This window comes from Colletotrichum tamarilloi (genome assembly GCF_030869305.1).
Source record: "Colletotrichum tamarilloi strain Tom-12 chromosome Unknown Scaffold_183.1, whole genome shotgun sequence".
Taxonomy (NCBI): Eukaryota; Fungi; Ascomycota; class Sordariomycetes; order Glomerellales; family Glomerellaceae; genus Colletotrichum; species Colletotrichum tamarilloi.
Genome location: NW_026849566.1, coordinates 1 through 22,884, shown reverse-complemented (window position 1 = coordinate 22,884; position 22,884 = coordinate 1). Strand labels below are relative to the sequence as shown.

Sequence of the window (22,884 nt, the reverse complement as noted above, 5' to 3'; positions counted from 1 at the left end):
TGGCTCCGAGGCTCGACCGGCGGTTGCGTCACAGAGTTGGAAGCCTTGAGGGTGGCACTGGCCCGATAGCAGCACCTGCCCTGCGCTTCCACCCGTGCCTGCACTCATTTGCCTTTACACGCGCCGGGACAAGCCCGCAACACCATCCCGTCCTCAGATCAGTGGCGGCGCAAACCAACCAAACCAGCCTTGCCTTTCCTTTCCCAACAAGAAGCTGAACCTGAAGCTATCGACTTTCTTTCAAGTTGCTCGTTTGGAAACCGCCGTGGACTTCTTCACTAGACGGGGCCAGACAATTTAGACCCAAAGACCAACGCGCCCGACGGTGACCTGCAGCTACCCCTCCGCCCCGTGCCAGACTCCAGCACCTTCGGTTCAAGGTGGGGCAGAGGTGCCATCCGTCTCCCACCTTCAGCGACTCTTCTTCATTCACTCTTCTGACCGCCACCAGGAAAAAAAAAAAAGAATATCTTTCGACTCATTGCTGGCCGGTACCAACTGCTGAAGGACATCTCACGAAGCCACGCACGAAGCCAAACTCTTTTCAGCGACCTTAACAGTCAAGCGCACACCTTCGCCATGGACGAGGATATCTCCAACTTCGTCGCCATCACGGCAGCTAGCCCGGAGGCCGCTCGCGGCTTCCTGGAGATGACCAACAACAATTTGGAGCAGGCTATTCAGCTTTTCTTCGAGAACCCCGACATTCAGAGTAGTTTCAACCAGCCGTCCGCCACCTCCTCGACAGCGCCGCCAGTGCCCTCGAGTACCCGACCGAATGTTGGACGGCAGGACGAGCGCGGGGTCATTCACATAGATAGTGATGACGATGGCGATACGGCCATGACGGTGGACGATATGGACGATAACTTTGGACACGACGACTCCGAGATTGCGGCAAACGAACAGGTGGCGGCCATTGCCCGAAGCGCCCAAGAGGAAGAGGATGCCGCCATGGCCAAGAGATTACAAGAGGAACTTTACGGCGGTGGTCCTGGAGGTGGTGGTGGCGGCGCTGGAATCGGCGGCGGTCAGGATGATGTCAGATCACCCATCGCCAGAACCACCGAGACGTTGGTTGGAGGCTACGACGGTGACGATGGTATGGACATGGACACCATCATCCGGGCACAAATGAGACAGAGAGAAGCCGCCAGGGCAGCTCGAGGTGCGTATTGGGCAATGTCTACGTCTTTGGGTTTGCCATGCTAATATTTTGGGCACCAGCTGGTGGTGGAAACCCCTTTGCTCATAACCTGTCCATCTGGGATGATGACAGCCCAGCTGCCGCCCAGCCCGCCCAACCCGCTGCAACGGAAGGCGGCACGCGAGCCCAGAGACTGGCAGAGCTGTTCCGGCCGCCCTACGACATCATGTCCAGACTGGAGTGGGACGAGGCGAGACAGGAGGGCAAGGACGAGAAGAAGTGGATTCTGGTCAACCTCCAGGATATGAGCGACTTCAACTGCCAAGCCTTGAATCGGGATATTTGGAAAGATGCGGCTATCAGGAGGCTATTGGATGATGCCTTCATCTTCCTGCAGTATGACAAGGACGCCATGGCGGCACAGCAGTACATCAACTTTTACTTCCACGGCACCGGCCACGAGAACCCAGACAACTACCCGCATGTCGCTATCATCGATCCGAGAACAGGAGAGCAGGTCAAGGTTTGGAGTGGAAGACCGTTCCCCAGCGCATCTGACTTCCACGCGCAGTTGGCCGAATTCCTGGACCGCTATAGCTTGGCGGCGAACAGCAAGAACCCGGTAGTGGATCAAGCAGCGCCCCGCCCCAAGACCGTCGATGTCGACCGAATGACGGAGGATGAGATGCTGGAGATGGCATTGCAAAACAGCCTTGCAGCGTCCAACGGCGGTAGCAGCAGCAGCTCCAAGCCTAAGACGAGCGTATTCGATCCTGATGCGCTGACCAAGTCGGACTCATCCAGTGGCCGAGGCCAGGGCATTTCTCCAGTCGAGGAGGCGGCAGGCGGCATTACTCCCCCTGCTGAGCCGGCAGCGGCGCAGAGCGCCTGGGCCCGGATTGCGGGTGACAAGCCGCACACGGAGCCAGAGAACAACCCGGCAACGACGACAAGGATACAATTCCGACACCCTACTGGACGTGTCATCCGTCGATTCAATCTGGAGGACCCGGTCAGACGCATCTATGAGTGGCTCAAGGCGGAGCCCCTCGAGGGCAAGGAAGGAATTGAGGTTGAATTGAAGCGTATGCCGCAGGGCCAGGACTTGAGTGACGGGTTGGACACGACTATCATGGAGGCTGGGCTCAAGAACGGCACCGTCATGATTGAGTTCATTGAGGACTAGAGCTGGCCTGGGTTCGACTCAGCGACTGATGATTCGGGCGGGAAACGTCGGTTACGGGCAAGGTGCATTTATTCAGCAGGGCCAGGGCCAGGGCATGGCCGATAGAACCGGAACTGGACAGGCGGAAGGAAGCCTGCTTTTAACATTGTTCGTTTGGGTTCTTCTCATACATAGTACGATATCCGGCGAGGGCAGGCAGGCAGGCATGGAAGGACGTAGTTTATCGAGGACCACGGGTAGCCTAACAGAGTCAAACAGCGGGCCAGAAGATTCGGACGGCCATCCACCGTAAGTAGACGCTTGTTAACACAGAGACGGCATCAATAGACAGGGAAATGAAAGCAATGCTGGTCGCGTTGTGATACGAATTGAATGATTGAGACGCGCATACAGTGAATGACTTGACGCGCATGTGTCCCTAACGCGTGTAAAGGAACAGAGTATCAACGTCCAACGATCCGATGCCAATCATCTTCAGCCTCTGCTGTCGTATTCAGTGTAGATGTATTAGTGGAAATCCACACCCAGGGCTGAACGGAATCGACGGCAAGGTCAACCAAAAGAAGAAGCCAAAGGAACAAAGATGGCTCAAAGGTGCTCCGTAGATGTCTTGGGCTGAGAAATGTGGGTGTTTCACTAGGCTAGAGCATGAACTATCTATCTTTGGGAAGTGTGCTTGGCTCACCTGGGCATCGGTAGTGGCGCCGGTTGGAGGGGAACCAATTAGAGGGGGATGACGGACGGGTTCCTGGACGGGACGTGTCACTGCATGCGAGATGGATGGAGGGGTGATTGGATGTGGTGGGTTGCTCTCGTCTGTTAGGTATAGTGCTAAGGTAGTACCTATATTGATGTTGGTGTTGTTGAAGCTGAGATGGCGAGATGGTGAAATGAGAGGTGGGAGATGGATGTCTGGTTGGCAGCGTTTGGGTCGATTCTGTGAGGTGCAGTGCCAATTGATAAGCAGGATGTGATCTGTGCACGCTCGCTTACGTTGGCGATAATGCATTGCGCAGATACCTTACGGCATTCTATTGTTTTGACTGCTGGAGGTCGCTGACGTTTTTACTGGACAGGGCCACCCCAAGGACCATACCGATGGCAGGGGGAATGGATACTTGAGGTGGGATGAGGGGAACCTTGGAACCCAATTGACATCAACAGCAGTGGTTGCTGGTGAACCGACCCCTCGGTTACCCTTTCAGATCATGGCATAAACAACGGGCGATGGGAGGCCCAATAGACACCTCCTGATTCTGTTTCTGCCTTACTTTGGTCATTCCAACCTGCTTTACGAATACCTCAGATTCAATACTTCCCAACGCTGGAGCGTCGCATTTCCGTTTACATGTATTTGGGGAGTCAATCTTACCAAAACAGTCCAAATCTCAAGGTGCCTACCTACCTATCTACCTACATAGGTACCTACGAAAGTCCAAAGCCCCGGACTAGCACCAACACCAAGACCACACCGCAAACATTGACAACATCCCAAGACAACATTCAAGAAAGCGACGACGACGCAAAGACAGCCACGCCACCGCCTTCTTCTTTGTGGCCTCTTTCAACCGTCCAGAGGTCTGACTGCTTGGTCTCGGTCTGGCTTGGTGCCGTCTCTTGCTACCCCACACTCTGCCTCGTGTGCCCAAACATCAGATTCCCGTCCGTCGTTCCCTTGGGACCAAAGCACAGGTACCAACCGCAACCCCACGACGCTTTCTTTTTTGCGCGGCTCTTCCTGGCCATACTCTGAGATTGCCCATCTCTATCCGTACTCTGTAGGTCTCTTGAATATCCCCTGCTGTTTGTTGTGCCTACCTATGGACTGTCATCTAGTACCGTGGCCCGGGGCACTGACGTCTTTCCTTCCCTCTCCCTTTGCTTTGGCTCTACCAAATCCACCGACTCGCGAAGAACGCGAATTACAGCGGCCCGCTACAGTGTCTCACCACCACCTCTGGAACTTTTTTTTCCTCATCCTCACCTACTTCACCTACCTACCGTAGTAGTTTTCCCCTCTCCTTGTTTACCTCGTCATTCTGTCTCTGCATCTTGAAGAAAAAGGAGAGACGAGACATTCGACACGCGACAAGAGCCCACGTACGATTGACGCCGCCCCCTTGGGAACTAATCACCGTTAGGCTCCGGCCGACTTTGTCTCTAGCACATTTTTTGCTAACAGCTCGCCTTGAACCAGATCGCTTTCTTTCTCTCCTTAGTCTGGGCCTTCAAAACCAGCCTTCTCGGGGGCCACTTGTGACCACCTAGCCCGGCCTCAATCGCTTCTACCTCAGCTCGACGACAAGCCGTATCCGTCGTCCCCCACCGCCTCTGTCCCTCTCCAGGTCGCTCGCCCTCAACTCCAGGATCCCCTCTTCAACCAGCTGCCCGCTGCTCGCTGCCCGCTGCCCGAGCACCAAGGGAAAAAGAGACTTTCCAGTCCGAGAACTCAATTTCCCGCCAACCGAACATTTCTCTGCCTGACGACAAGAGGCATCGGACCAGAGACGAACCACCACTGCGCCGACGTCGAACGACCGCTAATCCCACTGCGCTGACGAACTTTCGGACCCCTTGCAACCCCGCGATCCTCTCCTTTGCGACGGACGACAGCTCTCGACGGATCAGCCTTCTGTTGTTGCGCGGCGTCAATCGAACGACGGCTTTTCTCTGCTGGGAACTCACCACCCTTTCTCGCAGCGCTAGACCGCAATCATGGGCGATCGCGATAGGAATATCGAGGAGGGCAACGAGGCGCTTGATCCCGAGCTGCTCTACACCAAGGAGTACTGCATCGGTATGCGCGCTGCTTCCGTGCTTGGTGCGGCATGTTGCTAATACACTGGATTTGTCTAGGTGGAGGAAGCTTTGGCAAGGTCTACAAGGGGTAAGTACCGCCGAGTTCCCCTCCCCTCTCCAGCGAGAAGCACCAGAGGACTGACCATAACTCGTACAAACAGAGTCGACAAGCGCACCGGTCACGCCGTAGCCATCAAGATTATTGATATCGAGAGTGCCGAGGACGAAGTCGAAGACATTATCCAGGAAATCGCCATCCTGTCCGAACTGCAGTCCCCCTATGTTACGAAATACTACGGCTCGTATGCCAAGGGGGCGGAGCTATGGATTGTCATGGAGTTTTGTTCTGGCGGAAGCTGCGCAGACCTCATGAAGCCAGGTCTGATTGGCGAAGACTACATTGCCATCGTCATTCGCGAGCTGCTACTCGGTCTCGACTACTTGCATACGGATAAGAAGCTGCACCGCGATGTCAAAGGTACGTGGATCACTCTGCAATGCGCACCATTTGCTATTTTCCTAGAGCTGACATACGGATTCAGCTGCCAATGTACTACTCAGCTCCAACGGGCAGGTTAAACTCGCAGATTTTGGCGTTTCGGGGCAGCTCTCGGCTACCATGACGAAGAAGAATACTTTTGTCGGCACACCTTTCTGGATGGCCCCGGAGGTCATCAAGCAGTCAGGGTACGATCATAAGGCTGACGTCTGGTCGCTTGGTATCACGGCGCTGGAGCTTGCCAACGGCGAGCCACCGTATGCTGATATCCACCCCATGAAGGTGTTATTTCTAATCCCCAAGAACCCCCCACCACGGCTGGAAGGAAACTTTACAAAAGCATTCAAAGATTTCATCGAGGTGTGTTTGCAGAGGGACCCCAAGGACCGACCTACGGCCAAGGACCTGCTCAAGCATCCGTTTATACGCCGCGCAAAGAAAACGAGCTACCTGACCGAGCTTATCGAGCGCCACAGCCGGTGGGCTGCGACGCACAAGGGCGACGATGACGAGAGTGACCAAGGGGGTGAAGAATACTACGAGCGCCGGCAGGTCGACGAGGACATGTGGGATTTCGGCACAGTGAGGCTCGTAGGAGATCGTGGCGGCGTCGTTCCCCGTCCCGGACTTGGTGCCCTGGACGAGTCTGCCACCAACGCCAGAGCTGCGAGATCTACGGAAAGCATAGATGATTACGGAGAGCGTTCGAGAGACAGCAGTCCGACCAAGATTCGCGACTTTGGCCGAGACCTCGCCGTCGCCTCTGATACCCTCAAGGCGGCCAGTGCCAACACGGGGACCTCTCGACAGGCATCGCCGCAACGGAAACCAGTGCCGTCAGTTGCGCCTGCGCCCCAGTCGCCGGCCAAGGTGCCTCTTCCAATGTCACCTGAGAAGTTGCAAAGAGGAGGAGGAGGGGGTCCAGAGACACCGCGACCCGTCTCTCGATTGATTCCTCCTGCCGTCCCGGTCAGTCAATCTCCGGACTACGACCGAGAATTGCAGGTTCAGTTGCAGAAGGACATGGGCTTGATGAGTCTAGGCCCTGTGATTCAGCCCGCCGATTTGCAACACCTCGATGATGCTACACCCCCGCGACCCCCTCTCCATGGGCCTCGGCCAAACAACAAGTTTGCACCGATTACTCTTCCAGAAATCCCACCATACCGCGGCAGCCCGCAGGCGCAACAAACGCCGGTCAGGATACCGAGCCAATCTCCGAATGGGCAACATCGCCAACCGTCTGGCCAGGCGGCGCCGCCTCCACCACCAAAGGCATACGCGCTGCCCTCAAAGACGCAGACACCTACTCCTGAACCCGCGGCTCCTTCATCCTTCCCCCCGCCAGCGCCGTCTAACCCCAACGGGGAGTTGGACGCCTTGAACGATGTCATTTTCCCTGCACTCGAGGAGGCGCTAAAGAGGAGACAAATTAGGCTGCAACAGGCATTCCGACCTCAACAGGGTTCGTCTAGCCTCGTGGCCATGAACCAGGTGACCCCAAAGCAACAGCGAGCGGAGGCGGCTCACGAGAAGCTGCGAAAGCTCGTATATAAGCTCGCTCATGTGTGTAAAGAGATTGACCACTATGACAAGGCGGAGCCCGTGGGTATGGGCAGGGACGTTGGCACCTTCCTGGAGGGGCTGTTGGAGGAAATTCTCGTCAGGGTTGAACCCCTCGACGAGGAGGATGTTGCGGCGTGAACCGTCTGATGGTCCAGGCGGCTGTGTGTGAGGCGGAACGACAGACAGGGGTAATGCTTGGTGGGGCACCCGACGAGCACATGCTCGGATGCTCGCGAGTCGTCGCCGGCTGACCGGCGAGGTGGGATGGAAGATGGGAACGAGCTGCCCCGTTGATGACACGACAATACACGGGGTTCTGGAGGATATCTATCGCCCCAATGCGAAAACGAAGAGGCTTATTACGTACGATGCAAAGGGCCAAAGGAAGGGAAATCGGGGTTGATGGAATGCTGGAAACGACAAAGATGACAAGACGACGGATATGACATGACGGATAGGACACATACACATACACATACACACACTTGGCCCGTTCCCCTTCTCGTCTTTTGACTCGGAACTGGGAAGTAAACACCGGGTGGCGGATCCAGGGTTTGAGGAATAGAGGATGGGATGGGCTGGGAAGGGGACGCAGGAGTGGTTCACAAGACGCCTTTTTCCTTTCTGTTTTTCCCTTTTCTACAGTTCCTCATGTATTATACCCAGCATTTACCAAGAATAGAGTGCGTGCTCTTTCTCTGAGACTACCGGGCCACCACACCCCCGGAGAAACCGATGCAAGGCTGAAGAGGGAGGCTTTGGTGCACTAAGCCGTATAGGGGGGGTTAATTCTTTTCTGCCCAGTGGCAGTGGCTGTTCCCGTGTCTGGCTGGGTATGTCATGTATGGGTCTATCCGTATGGGAATCGTTAGACGTTGCCGAGAGTCAATACTTTACTGTAAGCGAGCGAGCCTTGGCTTTGCCGCTGCAGAGACAAGGCAAGGCCTTGGGAGAAAGTCTCGCTCTTTCTTGAGGCCTGCCCCGGCTCTCCTGAACATTCGTAGAGCGTTCGGCTGGGGGAGGGGGAGGGGAAAGCAAAGACTGGTGGATCGACCGTGGAGGTTATATGGTATACGGACGCCAAGGCGCCGTATGTGTGTGGTGGTGTTGAACCATGACTCTATCCACGACGGACCCATGTCCGGCGCGGCTGAAGAGGATGGAGGGGCCTGGAGAAATGCTTGGCAGGCCGTACGAATCGATCGAATGGGGACAAAAAAGTGCGTGAGGGGGGAACGAGGAATATGAGTCTTTTGAGGTTTCCGATGGCGGGATTCTGGGTGTGATGTTTGACGTTGTCTGTGTGTCTTTGAAGGCCCGTGGAATCCTTGTTGGAGGGATGAATCCGGACCAAGGCAGCACGAAGTTTACAACAGGATCCATCGAGGTATGATCTTTCTGTACTCCGTACGGATGGATATCCGTAGCATATTGAAGAAAAGCAGGTTCCTGCAGCCGGCTTCGGCCGGCCTTGTGTTGGCAACCTTGGAGGGACTCTCGAGTCTTGAGTCTTGAGTTTCTTGGAGAGAAGGTCGCAGCGGCAGATAACCTGAAACCAGACGCGCGCGTGGGGCGGATGCTGCGGTGCTGGGCAGCCAGGAAACCCTGCGGCGAGTCATGGACCCTGAAAGAAAATGCCACAATTACAGATACACTCACTGGTGCGAGAGAGCGAAGAAGGTGGGAAAGCTGCTGAAGGTGTTGGAACGGCATTGACGATGGCTGGCCTTGCTGGGCAGAAACTAGGCCATGGACCTGGGTTGTTAGTACCCACAGATGGCGCTACGGCGTTACCCGTCGCTGACACCATGATCCCTACACTCTTTTCCCATTTCTTTCAAGTCTGACTGGTTCTGTTCCCAAGATGTACGGACAGACACAGGCAGACCGTGTCCTTCCGGGTCTTCTTCAGGCCAAGTCTGGGGGGGGGCCTCTTCTTGGGACGAGTCAATCGAGTCAATCGTCTGCGCCTCCACCCCGGTCTCTCCCTCAAAGTTGGGACGCTGGGCGCTGCAGGACAAGCAGTACGGCTTGGCCCTTGGAGGATGGGATCCACCATCTCTTGTATGTGTTCTGTATGGTCTTGTCTGGGTGCGGGTGCGGGTGCGGCTGGGCTGGCTTACCTACACATTATATAGTATCCGTGAAGAGTTGTTAAGTGGCATGGTAGCATGACCCCCCCGGGTCGGCGTGCTGCCGGCGAGATGTTCGTGGAGAACGGGACCTTTCTTTGCCCCCCTACTTCCCTCCTCCTGGGCAGCTTTTCTTCACGAGACCGATCCAAGAGGCGAACTCTGGATATGGGGCAGATGTGGTGGAGAGAGAGAGAGGAAGCACGGATCCAGACTGCCGTGGAGAGGAGTTTGGAATATGTGACTTCTCTTAAGGTCTGGCAGCGCCGCCCTTTTCTCGTTCGTTTGGAAGGAAGGTTTTCGGACTTTCTTTGCAACTTCTTCTCGCTCCTTTTTTGTTTGCTTCCTGCTTCCTGCTTTTCTCCTCCCTCCTTTGAAGATGAGAACGTGTTGATTACGTTTTCTCTCCCTCTCCATCTCTACGAAACCCGAGCAGAAAGAACCAAACCCCCTTCCACTCATTTTTAGCTTGTTCTTCTTCTTGTTCAGCTACTACGCCTTCTCGTGGAGGTAATCTTAATCCTACGGGGGAGGATCAAGGAGCCTTCTACTTATCTTTGCCCTTCTCTGCTACTGGTCTGGTCCGTCTGGTCTTTCTATCTTCTCGAAGTTGGTTCCTGTTTCGAAATCCCTTGGAAGAGAAAGAGCGAAGGTTGTCGCCTTACCTCAAACACGTTGGCACACCACCACCCATAGCCCAGCTATTACCTGGCAGAACATCTTATTACTCCTCCTCTCACATCGCCCACCCCACCCCTCTTCTACACATACCACCACCTCCATCTCATAATCACTCCCTCTACCTATTCTTCTCGCCGTCGGGCTTTCTCTTCCCTTTCCGACCTTCTTTCCCCGAACAAACATTCCAGCCTTTTGGGGGCCGGAGCCTCAGACTCGTCGTTCCTTTCGTCATCGAGCATCCCCGCCTTGTACGATCGATACGTTTGCGGCTCTTTTGAACGACTGTTTACGACTGTTTGGCAACAACAGAGGCTGGTTCTCTCGACTACACATCTTCTTGTCTTCGGCATCGATCTTGGTCGGGTTACCCTCTTCGGGATTGGTATTCGCTGGGCCAAGTGTATTTGGGAAAAACAGAATCCCCTGGCCTAGTCAACTCTCCCGGCCTCTCTTACCGGGCTCAGATTCATCTAAACGACATCAAACATGAAGACGACGACAACAAAGGTGGTGCTGCTCACGCTGCTCAGCAGCAGCGGCTTCGTAACATGCGCCCGGGCCGCGGCGAACCTGTGCTTCTTCCCCGGCGGCGTGCAGAGTCTGGACGTCCCGTGCGATCCCAAGGCCGAGGTCAGCATGTGCTGCGGGAGCGTGAATGCGTGTTTGAGCAACGGGTTGTGCAAGCTCGAGGATACGTCGAATAACACCGGTATTGCGTATGCGAGAGGGACGTGTTCGGATCCGACGTGGCAGAGTCCAATTTGCCCGCAGCATTGCGTGTTGAGTAAGTCTTTGACGAATCCTTTCCGAGGACACAGGAGAATAGTTGGTCATGGGAGATCATGGACCGAGACTGGCGAACCTGAGATGGAGGGGTGTTTGGATTCAGGAAGGAACAGGAGTACTAACATGAGGACAACAGACCCCGACACAAGAAAGAACAACACGGCATACGACTTCAGATTCAACGGTGTCCAGGTATGGCAATGCGACAGCCAAGGCTTCGGCGTACCGGGCAAGTTCTGCTGCGAATCCGCCGCCGAGAAGACGAGATGCTGTTCCACGCCGCCCGCCATCTTCGGGCCCCTCATCGCCGCAACACCCGGCAATGCCGTCGCCGTGCAGACCCTTAACACGGGCGCCAAATCCACGCCCACGCCCTCAGGATCGGGACGCGCCGGCGTCACAGGCGGAAGCAATTACCCCTCGCAGCAGACGCCTGAGATGACGGCCGTGCCGACGATGACGAGCAAGATCCCCGCCACGCCTGGCGGCGCGGAGGCCAGTCAGCCGACGGCGGATACGAATACCGGAAGCAGTGGAGATAGCGGGCAGAAGGGTATCGGGAACGTGGCTGTCGTGGGACTGGGTGTCGGCGCGAGTGTGGGTGGTGCGCTGCTCGTGGCGGTGGGCGTGATGTGGTACCTACGCAAGGAGAGGTCTCGCCAGGGACCCGTGGAGCTTGATGGGTCGAGTATCAATGGTGGGTACGGCGGCAGCAGCGGGGCGAGCGATCTTTCGAGGTCGAATACCGGACATACCGGGCGGATCGCGTATGGGGGGATGAATATTCACAATATGAACCAAAACGGGGGCACGGGGACGATTAGCTCCATGGGGACGGGAACGTATAACATGTCGGCGACGCCTGGGATGATGACCGTGAGGAAGGCGAGTAGTGAGTGGGATGGGAGTCCCGGCGGGTTGGGCGGGAATTATCAGATGGCGGAGATTGATGGCAAGGAAGCGATTGTGGTGGCGGAGCCGCAGGGGAGGAAGAAGAGTCTGTATGAGCTGCCGTAGCCCGGTGGTCTCTGGAAATGGCGACGATGTTGAAGATGGAGGTTTGGCACGAGGCAAACCATACTGAGATGGCATTTGTATAAAAAAAAAGATGAATAGGGACGGGATGGTGTATGGTGGTGTGTGATACCTTGTCACTTTTCGATAGCGGGGTGGTTTCTTTTCTCTCCCCCCCGCCCCCCTTTTCTTTCAAGTTTATGGCTCATGAGAAATCAACTTTTATGAACTTTAGACGCCATTCCTTCTGAATGTTTTCAGCCTTTGTGACAAACAGGTGACAATCTGAACTATCTACTCAGTCAAGACTTGATCTGACGTGACTTAAGCTTATCCCTCATCTATCTGTGATCTACAAGTCTGGCGGTTGGGTTGAGAAAACAAGAGCTCGGACGGGGAACAACGATGCTAGCGTGGGAAACAACGATGATGGGCACTAGGGCCTATTAGTTGACAGCAAACATCACGACATCTTCACCATCATGAAGCAGTACGAGGTCAGCAGACACGTAGAAGACGCTAACGAGGTATGGTGGTACGGAGAGGAAGGGAAGGGTGCTACCAGCACTCCGGAACCTGTCACGGTCGGAAGCGCATCCGAACGGATCAGCGACCACCCAAAAAGTATTGTGTTTTGTCGTGAAAGGCCCGCCAGAGACTGGAAGGGGGGAAGAGAGGGAAGAACGTGGTTTGCCGGCCTTCTCGATTCGGCCACCAACACGTGCAGCGCCCTACGGCCTTGCTGGTGGGTGGTACTGTAAGTGGATGTCGACCCCCAAGGAGTGCAGGGGCACACTTGAGGGCCGAGGGGCTTGAGGGGATCGGGGACGTCTCCAGCCGTTGCTTCATGGTAGGGTAATGATCGGCAGGGGAGCGCTCTGCGGCTCTCTCGTCGTGCTTCGACGTGACGTTGGAGGGGGAAGAGCCGAAGAGGGACGGATACAGTGCGGCTGGCCTTGGATCCCACGCGTAGTGTTGGTTAGGTTTTCTGCAAGGTCAGAGAATCGTTCAACCGTCTTTCCTTCGTCTTCGTTGCCTTGGCCGCTACTCCGCGAATCTGACGCGGGGGAGGCAAGGAAGGACTGCCTTGGTCTTGTCTTCTTACCAGACCCGGATACGTCGATCATTCGCCATCTTCCATGCTGGGAGCGGGTAAATGATCGAGAGGAAATGCGGAGCAGCGAAAAGAGGGAGCATACAAGATTTTGATGTCATAGCAGTGGCGCGCATTATAGATCAGAGGCCTTGTTGCTCGTACAAGACAGAGTCTGGGATGGTTTCCTGGAGGGTGTTTGTTGTGTGTGAGTGGGCGGAATAGACGCAGGGACCTCGATGAGACTCGAGAGAGTGATCGAGGAGGGGATTTCGTTGCCGACGGCCCTGTCTGCGCTATGTGAGGGACCGGCCAGGGATACAGGGGGTTAGAGGGCATAGAGTTTGCCGCGACGTCTCATGAGGTATGATTGTCGATGGCATAAGAGCGATGGAGTCGGATTTGTACGGCACATTTGTTGCCTTTCTGATTGGTGTGTCTGTTGCAGGCTCAGTGTACACAGTTTGATTTGGTCGCGTTGGCGAATACTGGAGAAGGCGTTGGTGATGTTGGAATAACAATATCTGGCTGACTTGTCTACCATCTTGATCTACTTTAAACCAGTAGGTTCACTGGGCTTGGAGATACAAGGAGAAGCTGTTGGAAGTTTGACTTGGCGCGTCTCTCTTGACATTTTTTGGAGTTCGGGTGGTGCCTTGCGGTGAAGGCTTGAAAGGGGACGAGGGACGAGACGAGTGGCAAAGTGTATATTAACCAGACACACGCTCGTCAATGTAACTTTTGAACAGAACCAGATATCCGAAGAATTTGGCCTCAACGATGGTCGCATTCATTATCCAGCCACACATCACACGCATCACATAGTCCGAAGAAATCGGACTCGGAAAGAGAACGAAAAAGAATTTGCATTGATGATCGGATTCTTTCGGTTCGACACAAGACGCCATAGTAGACGGTTGAGTATAGGTTATATGGAACATTGTATGATACGGATCTGCGAGCCTATGAATAAAAGCCGCAAATGCGAGGACCTTGAGGGTGAAGTACACTGGAAAAGGCACTCGTCAGCCAGGGGAAGCCGGGCGAGAACGGAGTGCGGGAGGACTGCGCCCCCTAGACAATGAACATCCCCGGCCCCATCGGTCCCGGGGTCAACCCACCACCGCACCGGGGCCTTTGAGAAGAAAGCGGAGATGCGGTTCTGTCATCGGCTCGCGTAACCAGTAAGCAGAAGCGTGTGCTCACGACGGACCACTGACTGCCGGAACATCGCTTACTTGGGAACATAAATTGCCGATGATTACTGGTGTGTCTGTGCCGTGTTTTCACTGCGGCGGGCGCAAGATGGGAAGTTTGGGGGCTGATCTTAAGTTTCTTGCTTCAGACGCTATAGGGGCCGCCCACATACTATGACGCTGATGTGCACGGCGGTAAACGGGGGCCCTTTTGGGGAATTACGTGCTGATGGAGATTTTCTGCAAGTTTGTCTCTTGCCTCTGCCTGTGCGAGTCTGTGTGGAGAGTGTGTCGCTTCTGGGGGCCGTTTCGAGGAAAGATGGGATGATGCGCTATTCTTGTCGATCGGTCGCTTCGAGAATGTTGAGGAATCTGGGGCGGCACGATATTGGGCTTTGTGATCTGCTGCACCAAGTGCTTATCTTGCTGATCGGTCATTAGTGGGTGATCATGGTCCTTCTGCTCGGTATCGCTGCCGGTAAATCCTCCTCTGCAGTTACATCTGCGCTTGATCGACGTGATGTTGGATGAAGAATTCTACCCTCTCGAGAGGTATAGTAACCGGGGGACACCGTACCATGGAATTCTGTGAGAACTCTCACCTGGATGGTCATGTTGGTAAATGGCTTGATTGAGAGGAAATTTGGCCGAGATGAATGATTTAACTTCTTAACTTTCATTTAGGTGAGATGTCGAGATGCAGCTATGAAGGCTCTCCATATAAAGTATTAATAGCAGTGAGAGTCAAGATGAAGTGCGCAGCAGTTATAGCAGGTGTGGCAGTACCACCCCGTGGGTGATATGTGAATCAGACACTTCGAACGCGAGACTGCGTATCCTATACGCATAGTTGTGATCCGGGTCAAGGTTCTCGATAGAGATTATCTGCCCACAATACAGGTTGTTTGAAGTTCAACAGATCGCGAGGGGGAGCGTGGATGCCGCGGGGAGGCAAAAACTCCCCAAACACGAATGAACCCCTCGATGAACCGCCCCCAACAATACGCATGAAATTATTGAAGAGTGCCATCGCGTTCCTAAAGTCTAAACTTTCCTTACAAGACCAGAAGTGTCGAGTCGCCGATGAGCCTTACTAAGTCATCTAGGGATTTGCCTGTATACCTCTGGAAGAACCGTGATATTATGACACCATTTAATGTCCCGTATTCGGTAGGACACATTTTGCACCATTTCCCTACAGCGAAGATTCAACTTTGATACACACAGCACTATGCCTGATAGAAAAATACCAGATAATCACACAAAGATTCCAACGGCATACGAGAAATAGAGGATTCATTGCTGTAAAGACAGAGAATGAACTTCCTCGAATCTATCACTTCGATCTCTAATACCCGCAGACGGATGGACGTCCTAGGACTGAGATGATGAGCATACACAGACTGGGTCGTTAGAAGCCACGCTACCAATGTAGACCACCTCCACAGCCCAAAGGCAGCCGCTGCCGCGAAGATTTCAGCCATCTTTGCCCTAGTAAGTAGTGCAAACAGGAATGAGAAAATCATGGTAACGACAACGACAAGTCCTATTCTATGCAACATGTTCTGCAGGAAGTACAAGACGAGGATTGCAAGAGTTGGCAGTGCAGCGGACAGAGTTGCAAGAATGATGTCACTGAAGCGCGAGATCTTTTTCTCGTTGTGAGTACAGAGGGAGGTTTGTGTGAACCGGGTGCTAGCCGTCCTGTGTTGTCCAATCACTCTGTGATACAGGTTAACGACTTTGCCGTTCATGAATAGAGTAAACCTGTGCGTTTCGACCGCTAACTCCCCAATATTGAAGGTAGCGTCTTGGCTTGCTAAATTCCAAGTCATTGCTTCTATGCCTGTCATGTCAAGAAACCCATTCCCCCCTTTGAGCTTGCGCAGCCACGTTGCGAGAAGCTCCCATTCTTTGTCAGATGGCCGAGGCAACTTGCGTCGAGAAGAGCCATGCCGAATCGCTTGATCTGGAATCGTTTTGAAGTTGAGATCATGCAAAGAAGAGAAGAAGTCCCACGTTATTCTTCTAGTTTCTGCCCAATCTTGAGCAGAATTGCGTACTGTATTGAGTCTGGATCATCTGTATATTGCTTCATTACCCGGAGACTAGATTCGCATTCCCGCCGTATGGGAGCTGTAGAATTTCTGTCCTCTTCTCTGATACCTTCGAGCTGCTGTTCAAGATCTCGGGGTTCAGACTGAAGACGAAATTACAGCCTGATCCTGTTCCAAGCAAAGCCGTTCTCATTGTGAGCGCAACTTGCAAGATCTCCTAGTGTTGTTGCCCTTTACTATTCAATAAGCCAGACCCCTTGGGTTTGACCGCGTCGATCTATGGAGTCATATTCTCTCTTTTAAGGCTCAAAATGCTTTGCGAATAGCATTAAGTCGCTCTTTCGGAAACCTGGGCGCCGAAGAGAGTCTTCGGCGATTGGCTGCCTCGATGACGATGTTCAAGGTCATGTATCATGTATCTAGGCCTTGACCCGGAGGATCTCTCTTATCGCACAAGGGCCGAGCCGGCCGCTCATATACTCGGGCTGATTGGGGAACTTCACCTGGCCGAACTGAAGAAAAGTCTCACTTATCCGAGTGACAACAGATTGCGGAAAACTTATTTCAACCACGTGGCTGGAACGCCCGAAACGGTAATGCAGCGACTGAGGGATATTGAACAAACGTTGGTTGAAACTCAGGCTCTGAAAATCTTACGAGTGACTAACCGTCATAGCCTCACATTGCGGCGTATTGAGAGACTTGTCGTCAGATCCGAACAACTCCATTTGGAACGAGAGGCGGAGAGCAACAAAACACAACAAGCGGTAGCAGAGATTGACCAAGCTCTATCACTATACAAGTCACATATGGTAACGGATGGGAGAACACCGGATAATGTTATTTAGCAGGCGTTAGCCGAAATCGGCTACAAGTTGGCGAAAATCAGCTCATTATCTGTAGGCGGAGATGCTTCAGACCGAACTTTTAACGAGCTTCCCGCAGCACTACAATCAACCAAAGACAGATCTCAAGGGTTTGGCCGGAACCGAGTCGTTTCCCTATTCGTCATACCAAAGCAAGGGGCCGAGGATATCATAGCTAGAGTCGTACTCGACACCGGCGTACAGAACAATTAGATTAATACTAGAATACTGGATTGAACGAATATAACATATGATGAGGTTGAAGGGGCGGGGAATTCCGTTGGGGCAGGAGGACCGCACTTTACACCTCTTGGCCAGGCACAACTGACTTGGTATTGTTATTCTAAGAATAAAGCACTCAGCAAAGTCTCGTGCTTTCTGGGACACAGCGATCTTCCATGTGATGTTATCCCTGGCATCAAGTACATTTTGGAAAGTATGGATGAGCTTCTGAAGCCGGTCCTACCTATAAGGAACGCCCACTTGACCAAAGGTAAGTCTTCTCCCCCACCATAATGGCCTGACCTATAACTAAAAACATCTGACAGAGGACTATGTTAATCTTCAGCGGACTGATAGGGAGAATGATGTCAAGAATGAAAGAATAATTGCCCTCCAGAGAGAGCAAAATGGAGCTGAGAGGGAAAAGAGGAGAGCCCAAAAAGCTGAACATCAAATGTCAACACCAAGGCCTTCGGCACCGTACACGGAGGCAGCAAGCACTCATTCTTGGACCTCCGATGTCTTGTCGAGACGCCAAAGCACGCTGTCTTCGAGGCAGTTCTCGCCCCTGGACGGCAGTCACTCGATCAGGCCACAATCTGTTTCTTCCACGATGACGTTCCGATCATCTACAGCTCAGGAATATGCAGTGAATTCTTCCGTGGACGCTCTTTCTTCGACGGTATCTTCAAACACCGCTATACCTGAGAGAGCAGGGGCATGTGAACAAAATGGGTGAATCGGGAGTTTAGGCATTTGGTTAAACCTATCTTCTATCTCAAGAAGGCATAATGATACCTTTCATCTTTTCCGCAGCATCCCCGTGATCGAGGCCTTTCCGAAGTGAGCCGCTTGCCTCGCACCTCTGGACAAGACAGATCAGTTGCTGAGCAAGACCGAACGAAAAAGGCGGAGGAAATAAGAGGCTCCGTTGCCAGGTTGTATTCTCTACTCGCCCATGTCCCAATTAATTCGCTCAGAGCAATGGCTCTACAATTGGAGTTGAGCAAACATGAAGACATGATGGCAATCGGGCCTTTCGAGGTCCAAACGTTGATAACTTTTACTCAACCACGGGACCAGAACTTACTCAAGAGGTGCGAGAGTGATCTGCATTATCCGTATCAGGCCACAATACCAAGCATAGACTCTCAAAGTTGTGCTATACGAAGAGATCATGAGATCATAAATGCCCTGCTCACACAATCGCTGAGCGCGCTCTGCGTCGACCTGATATCGGCCCGTCGCATTGACTACGAGCAATGCCCGAATGGGTATTCCTTGAGAACTTCTTGGCGAAAGGTTGACACTCAGAGCAGACATGTCAACTTCATGTTGCGTTCTACTACAGAGAATGCCATGGGCAGCTGTAGAGAGAATGATTGTCGTCCGAGCTATGCGCTAGAGTGGCCGTGTACCGTGTTTACCTACAACCGTGTGCTTATCAGCAAACTTTGGACCGACGGTTGCCAGGACGCCATCGGATGGTTTAGCGCCGGGTTGACGGCATACGAAGAATTAGCAAATATAGGTTCGGTATGCTGAGATTGTTTCTTGTCAATATTTGCAAGGAGCTGAAGTTGAGGCAAGAATACGGTAGCATGGAATTAAGCTCAGAGGGTATGATGAGACTATGCTTTGAGACCAAAAGAACAGGCTAACAGCCATACCGAGGCAATCTGCAAGCGTCAGCGACTCTTCGAATCATTCTTTGTGCGGGGGAACGAGTAAGTTGGCAACCACAGTACGCTTGGCGCCATGTTGTGGCGCTTTGGTGAAGCTAAGGTGGCATCCCGCGGGCTTCCATTGAAGACCCTAAACAAAGCCAGCCTACATTATGGACTGGGATAGACTTCAACGGTGTCTTGGGTGGGATGTATGATGGCTAAGAATGTTCGGACAATTTCACTCGAGCGTTCGACTTTGGGACGGATTACACGGGAGGAACTTGGGTCTTGCGCTAGACACCCTGCGATTCCTATTGCAGTAATCCTAGCAGGACTACCGAACTCTAAGATCAGCAAGACATACAATAGCACCGAGAATTGGGCATTTCCATTCGTTCCCCCACCTGAGAGATCGACAAAGAATCCCCCAGAGCTAGCTGATCGTCAAGTTCTCCAGCTCCCCCCAGAGAGCTTGCTCACAACACCTTGCCTAAATCCGCTCAACACGTCGTTAGGTGCAGTGTCACGGATCCGCTCTAGGGCCTCCAATGCCGGTAGCTTCGGACACGTTGTGGCGCGCACACTTTTCACACTTTGTTCTAGTTCTTACCTCATTTGAGTCCGATGTTGCTTGAGATATAAGTAGCTCCGGATCCTGATCCGAAATTGAGATCTTGAACTCTCCAAGTCATCAGCTTCCAAAAACAACCCAATTCATTCTCTCTCAAATCTTCAGTCTTTTCTTTCCTACTTAATAATTAGCAGTACATTTCTAATTTCACAACCCTTCACATAATAACTACAACAATGCGCTCACAGATTCAGCAACTCGTCCTGGCCGCAGCTCTGCTGCAGTCCGCTGATGCCGCCCCGGCCGGCCTTCTCGACGGTCTCGGAGTAGTAACCCAGCTACTGGCACTTCCGACCGACTATGTGTCCAGCTTGACCGGGGTTCTTGGCACGAAGCCCGGGAGCGGCGTCGGCGCCGGAGTGCTCAACGTCGGAGATCTCCAAACGAAGCTCGGATCGATCTGGAACACGGGAAGCACTGGTGACTTTTACGGGAAGCTGCAAAAGCAAATCGGCCAAGGTCTCGTCCCGAACAACCTCCTCTCCAGCTTCCAGGGACTTCTCGGCACTGGCCTTCTGGGTAGCTTAGACCTGGCCAACAATGCCAACAAGCTGATTGCTCCTCTCAACGGCATCGATTCGACGAGCAACAACAACCCGGTCAACCCGGCCAAATCTGTCTACCCCAAGAAAGATACCTCGGATGCGCCATACACCCTCTCCGAGCAGCAGCTTCGCCAGGCCATCTACATCCCCCAGACTTTCACCTACGGCCAGAAGCCTCCTGTTATTTTCATTCCCGGCACTGGTGTCTACGGAGGAGAGACCTTCAGCCCCAACTTGTTGAAGCTTCTCACGAACGTCCCTTACGCAGATCCCGTCTGGCTCAATATTCCTGGCGCTCTTCTTGGCGACGCCCAGGTCAATTCTGAGTACGTCGCTTATGCCATTAACTACATCAATGGCATCAGCAACAAGAACTCGAGCATCATTTCTTGGTCTCAGGGTGGTCTAGACACCCAGTGGGCTTTCACCTTCTGGCCTTCTACCCGCAACGCTGTCGCCAACTTCTTCCCCGTATCTCCCGACTTCCACGGAACCGTTCTTGCCAACGTTCTATGCCTTTCACCTGGCAACGGAGCCCTCAACGCTCCCTGTGATCCTTCTGTCATTCAACAGCAATATACCTCCGTTTTCATTAACACCCTTCGTTCCCGTGGAGGAGCCGACGCCTACGTTCCCACAACAACTTTCTACAGTGCTATTCTCGATGAGGTTGTCGAGCCCCAGCAAGGCACGGCTGCTTCCGCCTACCTGACCGATGCCCGCCGTGTCGGTGTCACCAATATCGAGGTCCAGTCTGTCTGCCCTGGCCGCCCCGCTGGCAGTATCTACGGCCACGCGACGATGCTCTTCAACCCCTTGACAGCCGCACTGATCAAGGATGTTCTTCAGAGAGGCTCAGGACCCGCCAAGATTAGCAACATCAACCTCAACGACGTTTGCAAGGACTTCATCGCCCCTGGCCTGAACCTCGAGGATGGCATTGCTACTGCTGGTTCGATTGTTGCTGCTGGCATTCGCTTGTTGGCCTACCTCCCGAAGCTCATTGCCGAGCCCACCCTCATGGCTTATGCACGTTCTTGAGCAACCTTTTGTGTAAACAAGATGTATCTTCCAGAGAAGCTATACTTCTCATGAGAATGACTACGAGGTTAATGTGGGTGCTTGGGACGAAGTAATGAAGATAAGGGTGAGAATAAAGTGAATGTAAATCTTCTTTGTAACACTGTAATTAGATGTACAATTGGGTATAAATAGATGTAATTAAAACAGTTGAACATCAGCCGCGGTTTCAACGTCGGGGCGCTCATTCCACACGTGCATTAACGCCATTTAAATGAAGAAATCTGTGAAATCCATGGCTCGTTGAGTCTTGATTGGTTTGTGAAGGTATGAGTATAATTTGCATAAGATTGATTCTGGATACCAGAAAATTCCAGAAGGCAACATCACATCTTCGCATCTCTCCCAATACCCGTCTGCCCCACAGCAAATTCCTTTCTCACATCCACTGACAACCTCGTCTCGGCTAGTTCACCAGTTTGTGGCTGTTCCTCTACAGCTGCAAGTCTGTCGGTCTCTTCGACTGGGACGTGGTCTCTGACCACCAGCCACGTAGGATAAACGGCCAAACCTACATCGATTAGCATCATCTTCAACTTCATCATGGACTCTGCTTGGCTTACCCAGGAGTATAGTGTTGACAGCAAGTGGTACTCGACCTCCCTTCCACTTCTGTGTGTTCAAGCCAAACGAGACAGCCTGGGAAAAGCTCTCCTGGCCTCTAAGAATACCCGAGAAACGAGTGAGCTCCGAGATGTTGTCCGTCTTGGTAGCAAGAAGGTAGTAAAGCCAACTCTGCAGTGCTTGACGGGCGAAATCCCACAACAAGAGCACAAAGAAACCCTCAGTGAATCCCTTATCTTCCCAATCGTACGCAGGTGGGTTGCGGGTGTACTTCTCTTGAATGACCCAGCCGTAAACCCACGCAATGACGTGCCATACAATGACGTAGTAGAAGCCAATAGTGATGCGCTTCTTTACACTGAATTTCTTGTAGTCGAGGAGAGTGCTAATCAGCTGCGATGAGAGAAGCGTGCCGAAGTTGCTGACGAAACCGATGAGTGCGCGAGCTCGGATGCCGAAATAGTAGGCTTGGAAGTTTCCGCTGTACTGGTTGAAGTAGGCAGCCCAAAAGATGGGGAGAAGCAGCAGGATGTCCTTGCGCTTCGACACGCGGAGCAGCTCTCTGAACTCGGCCTTGAACGACTTCTCGGCTTTGATGATAACTTTGCTACCGTCGGATCTTTGGACCTTCTCCGGGGGAGATAGAGCGAGTGCAAGGGGCACGCTGAGACATTGTAGAGCAACGAAGACCAGGTAGGTCTGATATCCAACCTTGCCCTTCTTCTTCGCAGCCGCATCGTTGTTGAGGGCCAGAACTATGGCTCCACCGACAAGAGGACCACCGGTTCTGAACCAGAGCCAGATGTTCATGTACTTGCCACGCTTAGACGGCTCTGGATATCCAAGAGCAACAGCGCCCTCGGAGGCCCAGAACAAGCCGGCAGAAATACCGCAGGCGGCAGCTCCAACAAGAACGAGCCAGACGTTGCCGTAACGGTTGTTGGTGTAAGTCAACATACCCACTTCCTGGCACCCCCCTGTTTCTGGCACCCACAAAAACGCGAAAATCCACCACAACCCAATGCCCACCCCCAACCTCCTTTTATCACAACATTTTCAATTCGCGTCCAAATGGGCTCATCTTTTGCACATGTCTTCTTCTATATATAATGCCTCAATATACCGAAGATCAGCTTCGTCAGGCTCTCGAGGA

At 53.1% G+C, this 22,884-nt stretch overlaps 8 protein-coding genes across 8 annotated transcripts; 6 read left to right on the top strand and 2 right to left on the bottom strand.

Moving 5' to 3' along the window:
• Positions 1 to 579: 579 nt before the first annotated feature.
• Positions 580 to 2,333, top strand: CTAM01_15881 (UBX domain-containing protein; the record flags this gene model as incomplete). Its single annotated transcript, XM_060531875.1, has 2 exons — positions 580 to 1,168; positions 1,228 to 2,333. The coding sequence occupies 2 exons, from the start codon at positions 580 to 582 to the stop codon at positions 2,331 to 2,333; spliced, it is 1,695 nt and encodes a 564-aa protein (XP_060373545.1).
• Positions 2,334 to 4,153: 1,820 nt separating this feature from the next.
• Positions 4,154 to 4,339, top strand: CTAM01_15880 (uncharacterized protein; the record flags this gene model as incomplete). Its single annotated transcript, XM_060531874.1, has 1 exon — positions 4,154 to 4,339. The coding sequence occupies one exon, from the start codon at positions 4,154 to 4,156 to the stop codon at positions 4,337 to 4,339; it is 186 nt and encodes a 61-aa protein (XP_060373544.1).
• Positions 4,340 to 5,048: 709 nt separating this feature from the next.
• Positions 5,049 to 7,335, top strand: CTAM01_15879 (uncharacterized protein; the record flags this gene model as incomplete). Its single annotated transcript, XM_060531873.1, has 4 exons — positions 5,049 to 5,130; positions 5,190 to 5,220; positions 5,294 to 5,610; positions 5,675 to 7,335. 4 exons carry the CDS (start codon positions 5,049 to 5,051, stop codon positions 7,333 to 7,335), a joined length of 2,091 nt encoding a protein of 696 aa, XP_060373543.1.
• A 3,161-nt stretch (positions 7,336 to 10,496) lies between these two features.
• Positions 10,497 to 11,813, top strand: CTAM01_15878 (uncharacterized protein; the record flags this gene model as incomplete). Its single annotated transcript, XM_060531872.1, has 2 exons — positions 10,497 to 10,794; positions 10,933 to 11,813. 2 exons carry the CDS (start codon positions 10,497 to 10,499, stop codon positions 11,811 to 11,813), a joined length of 1,179 nt encoding a protein of 392 aa, XP_060373542.1.
• A 3,515-nt stretch (positions 11,814 to 15,328) lies between these two features.
• On the bottom strand, positions 15,329 to 16,150 carry CTAM01_15877 (uncharacterized protein; the record flags this gene model as incomplete). Its single annotated transcript, XM_060531871.1, has 1 exon — positions 15,329 to 16,150. A coding segment is annotated over one exon (822 nt), but the record flags the coding sequence as incomplete, so codon positions are not given.
• A 2,117-nt stretch (positions 16,151 to 18,267) lies between these two features.
• CTAM01_15876 (uncharacterized protein) lies at positions 18,268 to 18,789 on the top strand (the record flags this gene model as incomplete). The annotated part of the gene is made up of 1 exon (XM_060531870.1): positions 18,268 to 18,789. One exon carries the CDS (start codon positions 18,268 to 18,270, stop codon positions 18,787 to 18,789), a length of 522 nt encoding a protein of 173 aa, XP_060373540.1.
• A 929-nt stretch (positions 18,790 to 19,718) lies between these two features.
• On the top strand, positions 19,719 to 21,128 carry CTAM01_15875 (uncharacterized protein; the record flags this gene model as incomplete). The annotated part of the gene is made up of 1 exon (XM_060531869.1): positions 19,719 to 21,128. The coding sequence occupies one exon, from the start codon at positions 19,719 to 19,721 to the stop codon at positions 21,126 to 21,128; it is 1,410 nt and encodes a 469-aa protein (XP_060373539.1).
• A 365-nt stretch (positions 21,129 to 21,493) lies between these two features.
• CTAM01_15874 (uncharacterized protein) lies at positions 21,494 to 22,688 on the bottom strand (the record flags this gene model as incomplete). Its single annotated transcript, XM_060531868.1, has 2 exons — positions 21,494 to 21,678; positions 21,731 to 22,688. The coding sequence occupies 2 exons, from the start codon at positions 22,686 to 22,688 to the stop codon at positions 21,494 to 21,496; spliced, it is 1,143 nt and encodes a 380-aa protein (XP_060373538.1).
• Between the last annotated feature and the right edge of the window lie 196 nt (positions 22,689 to 22,884).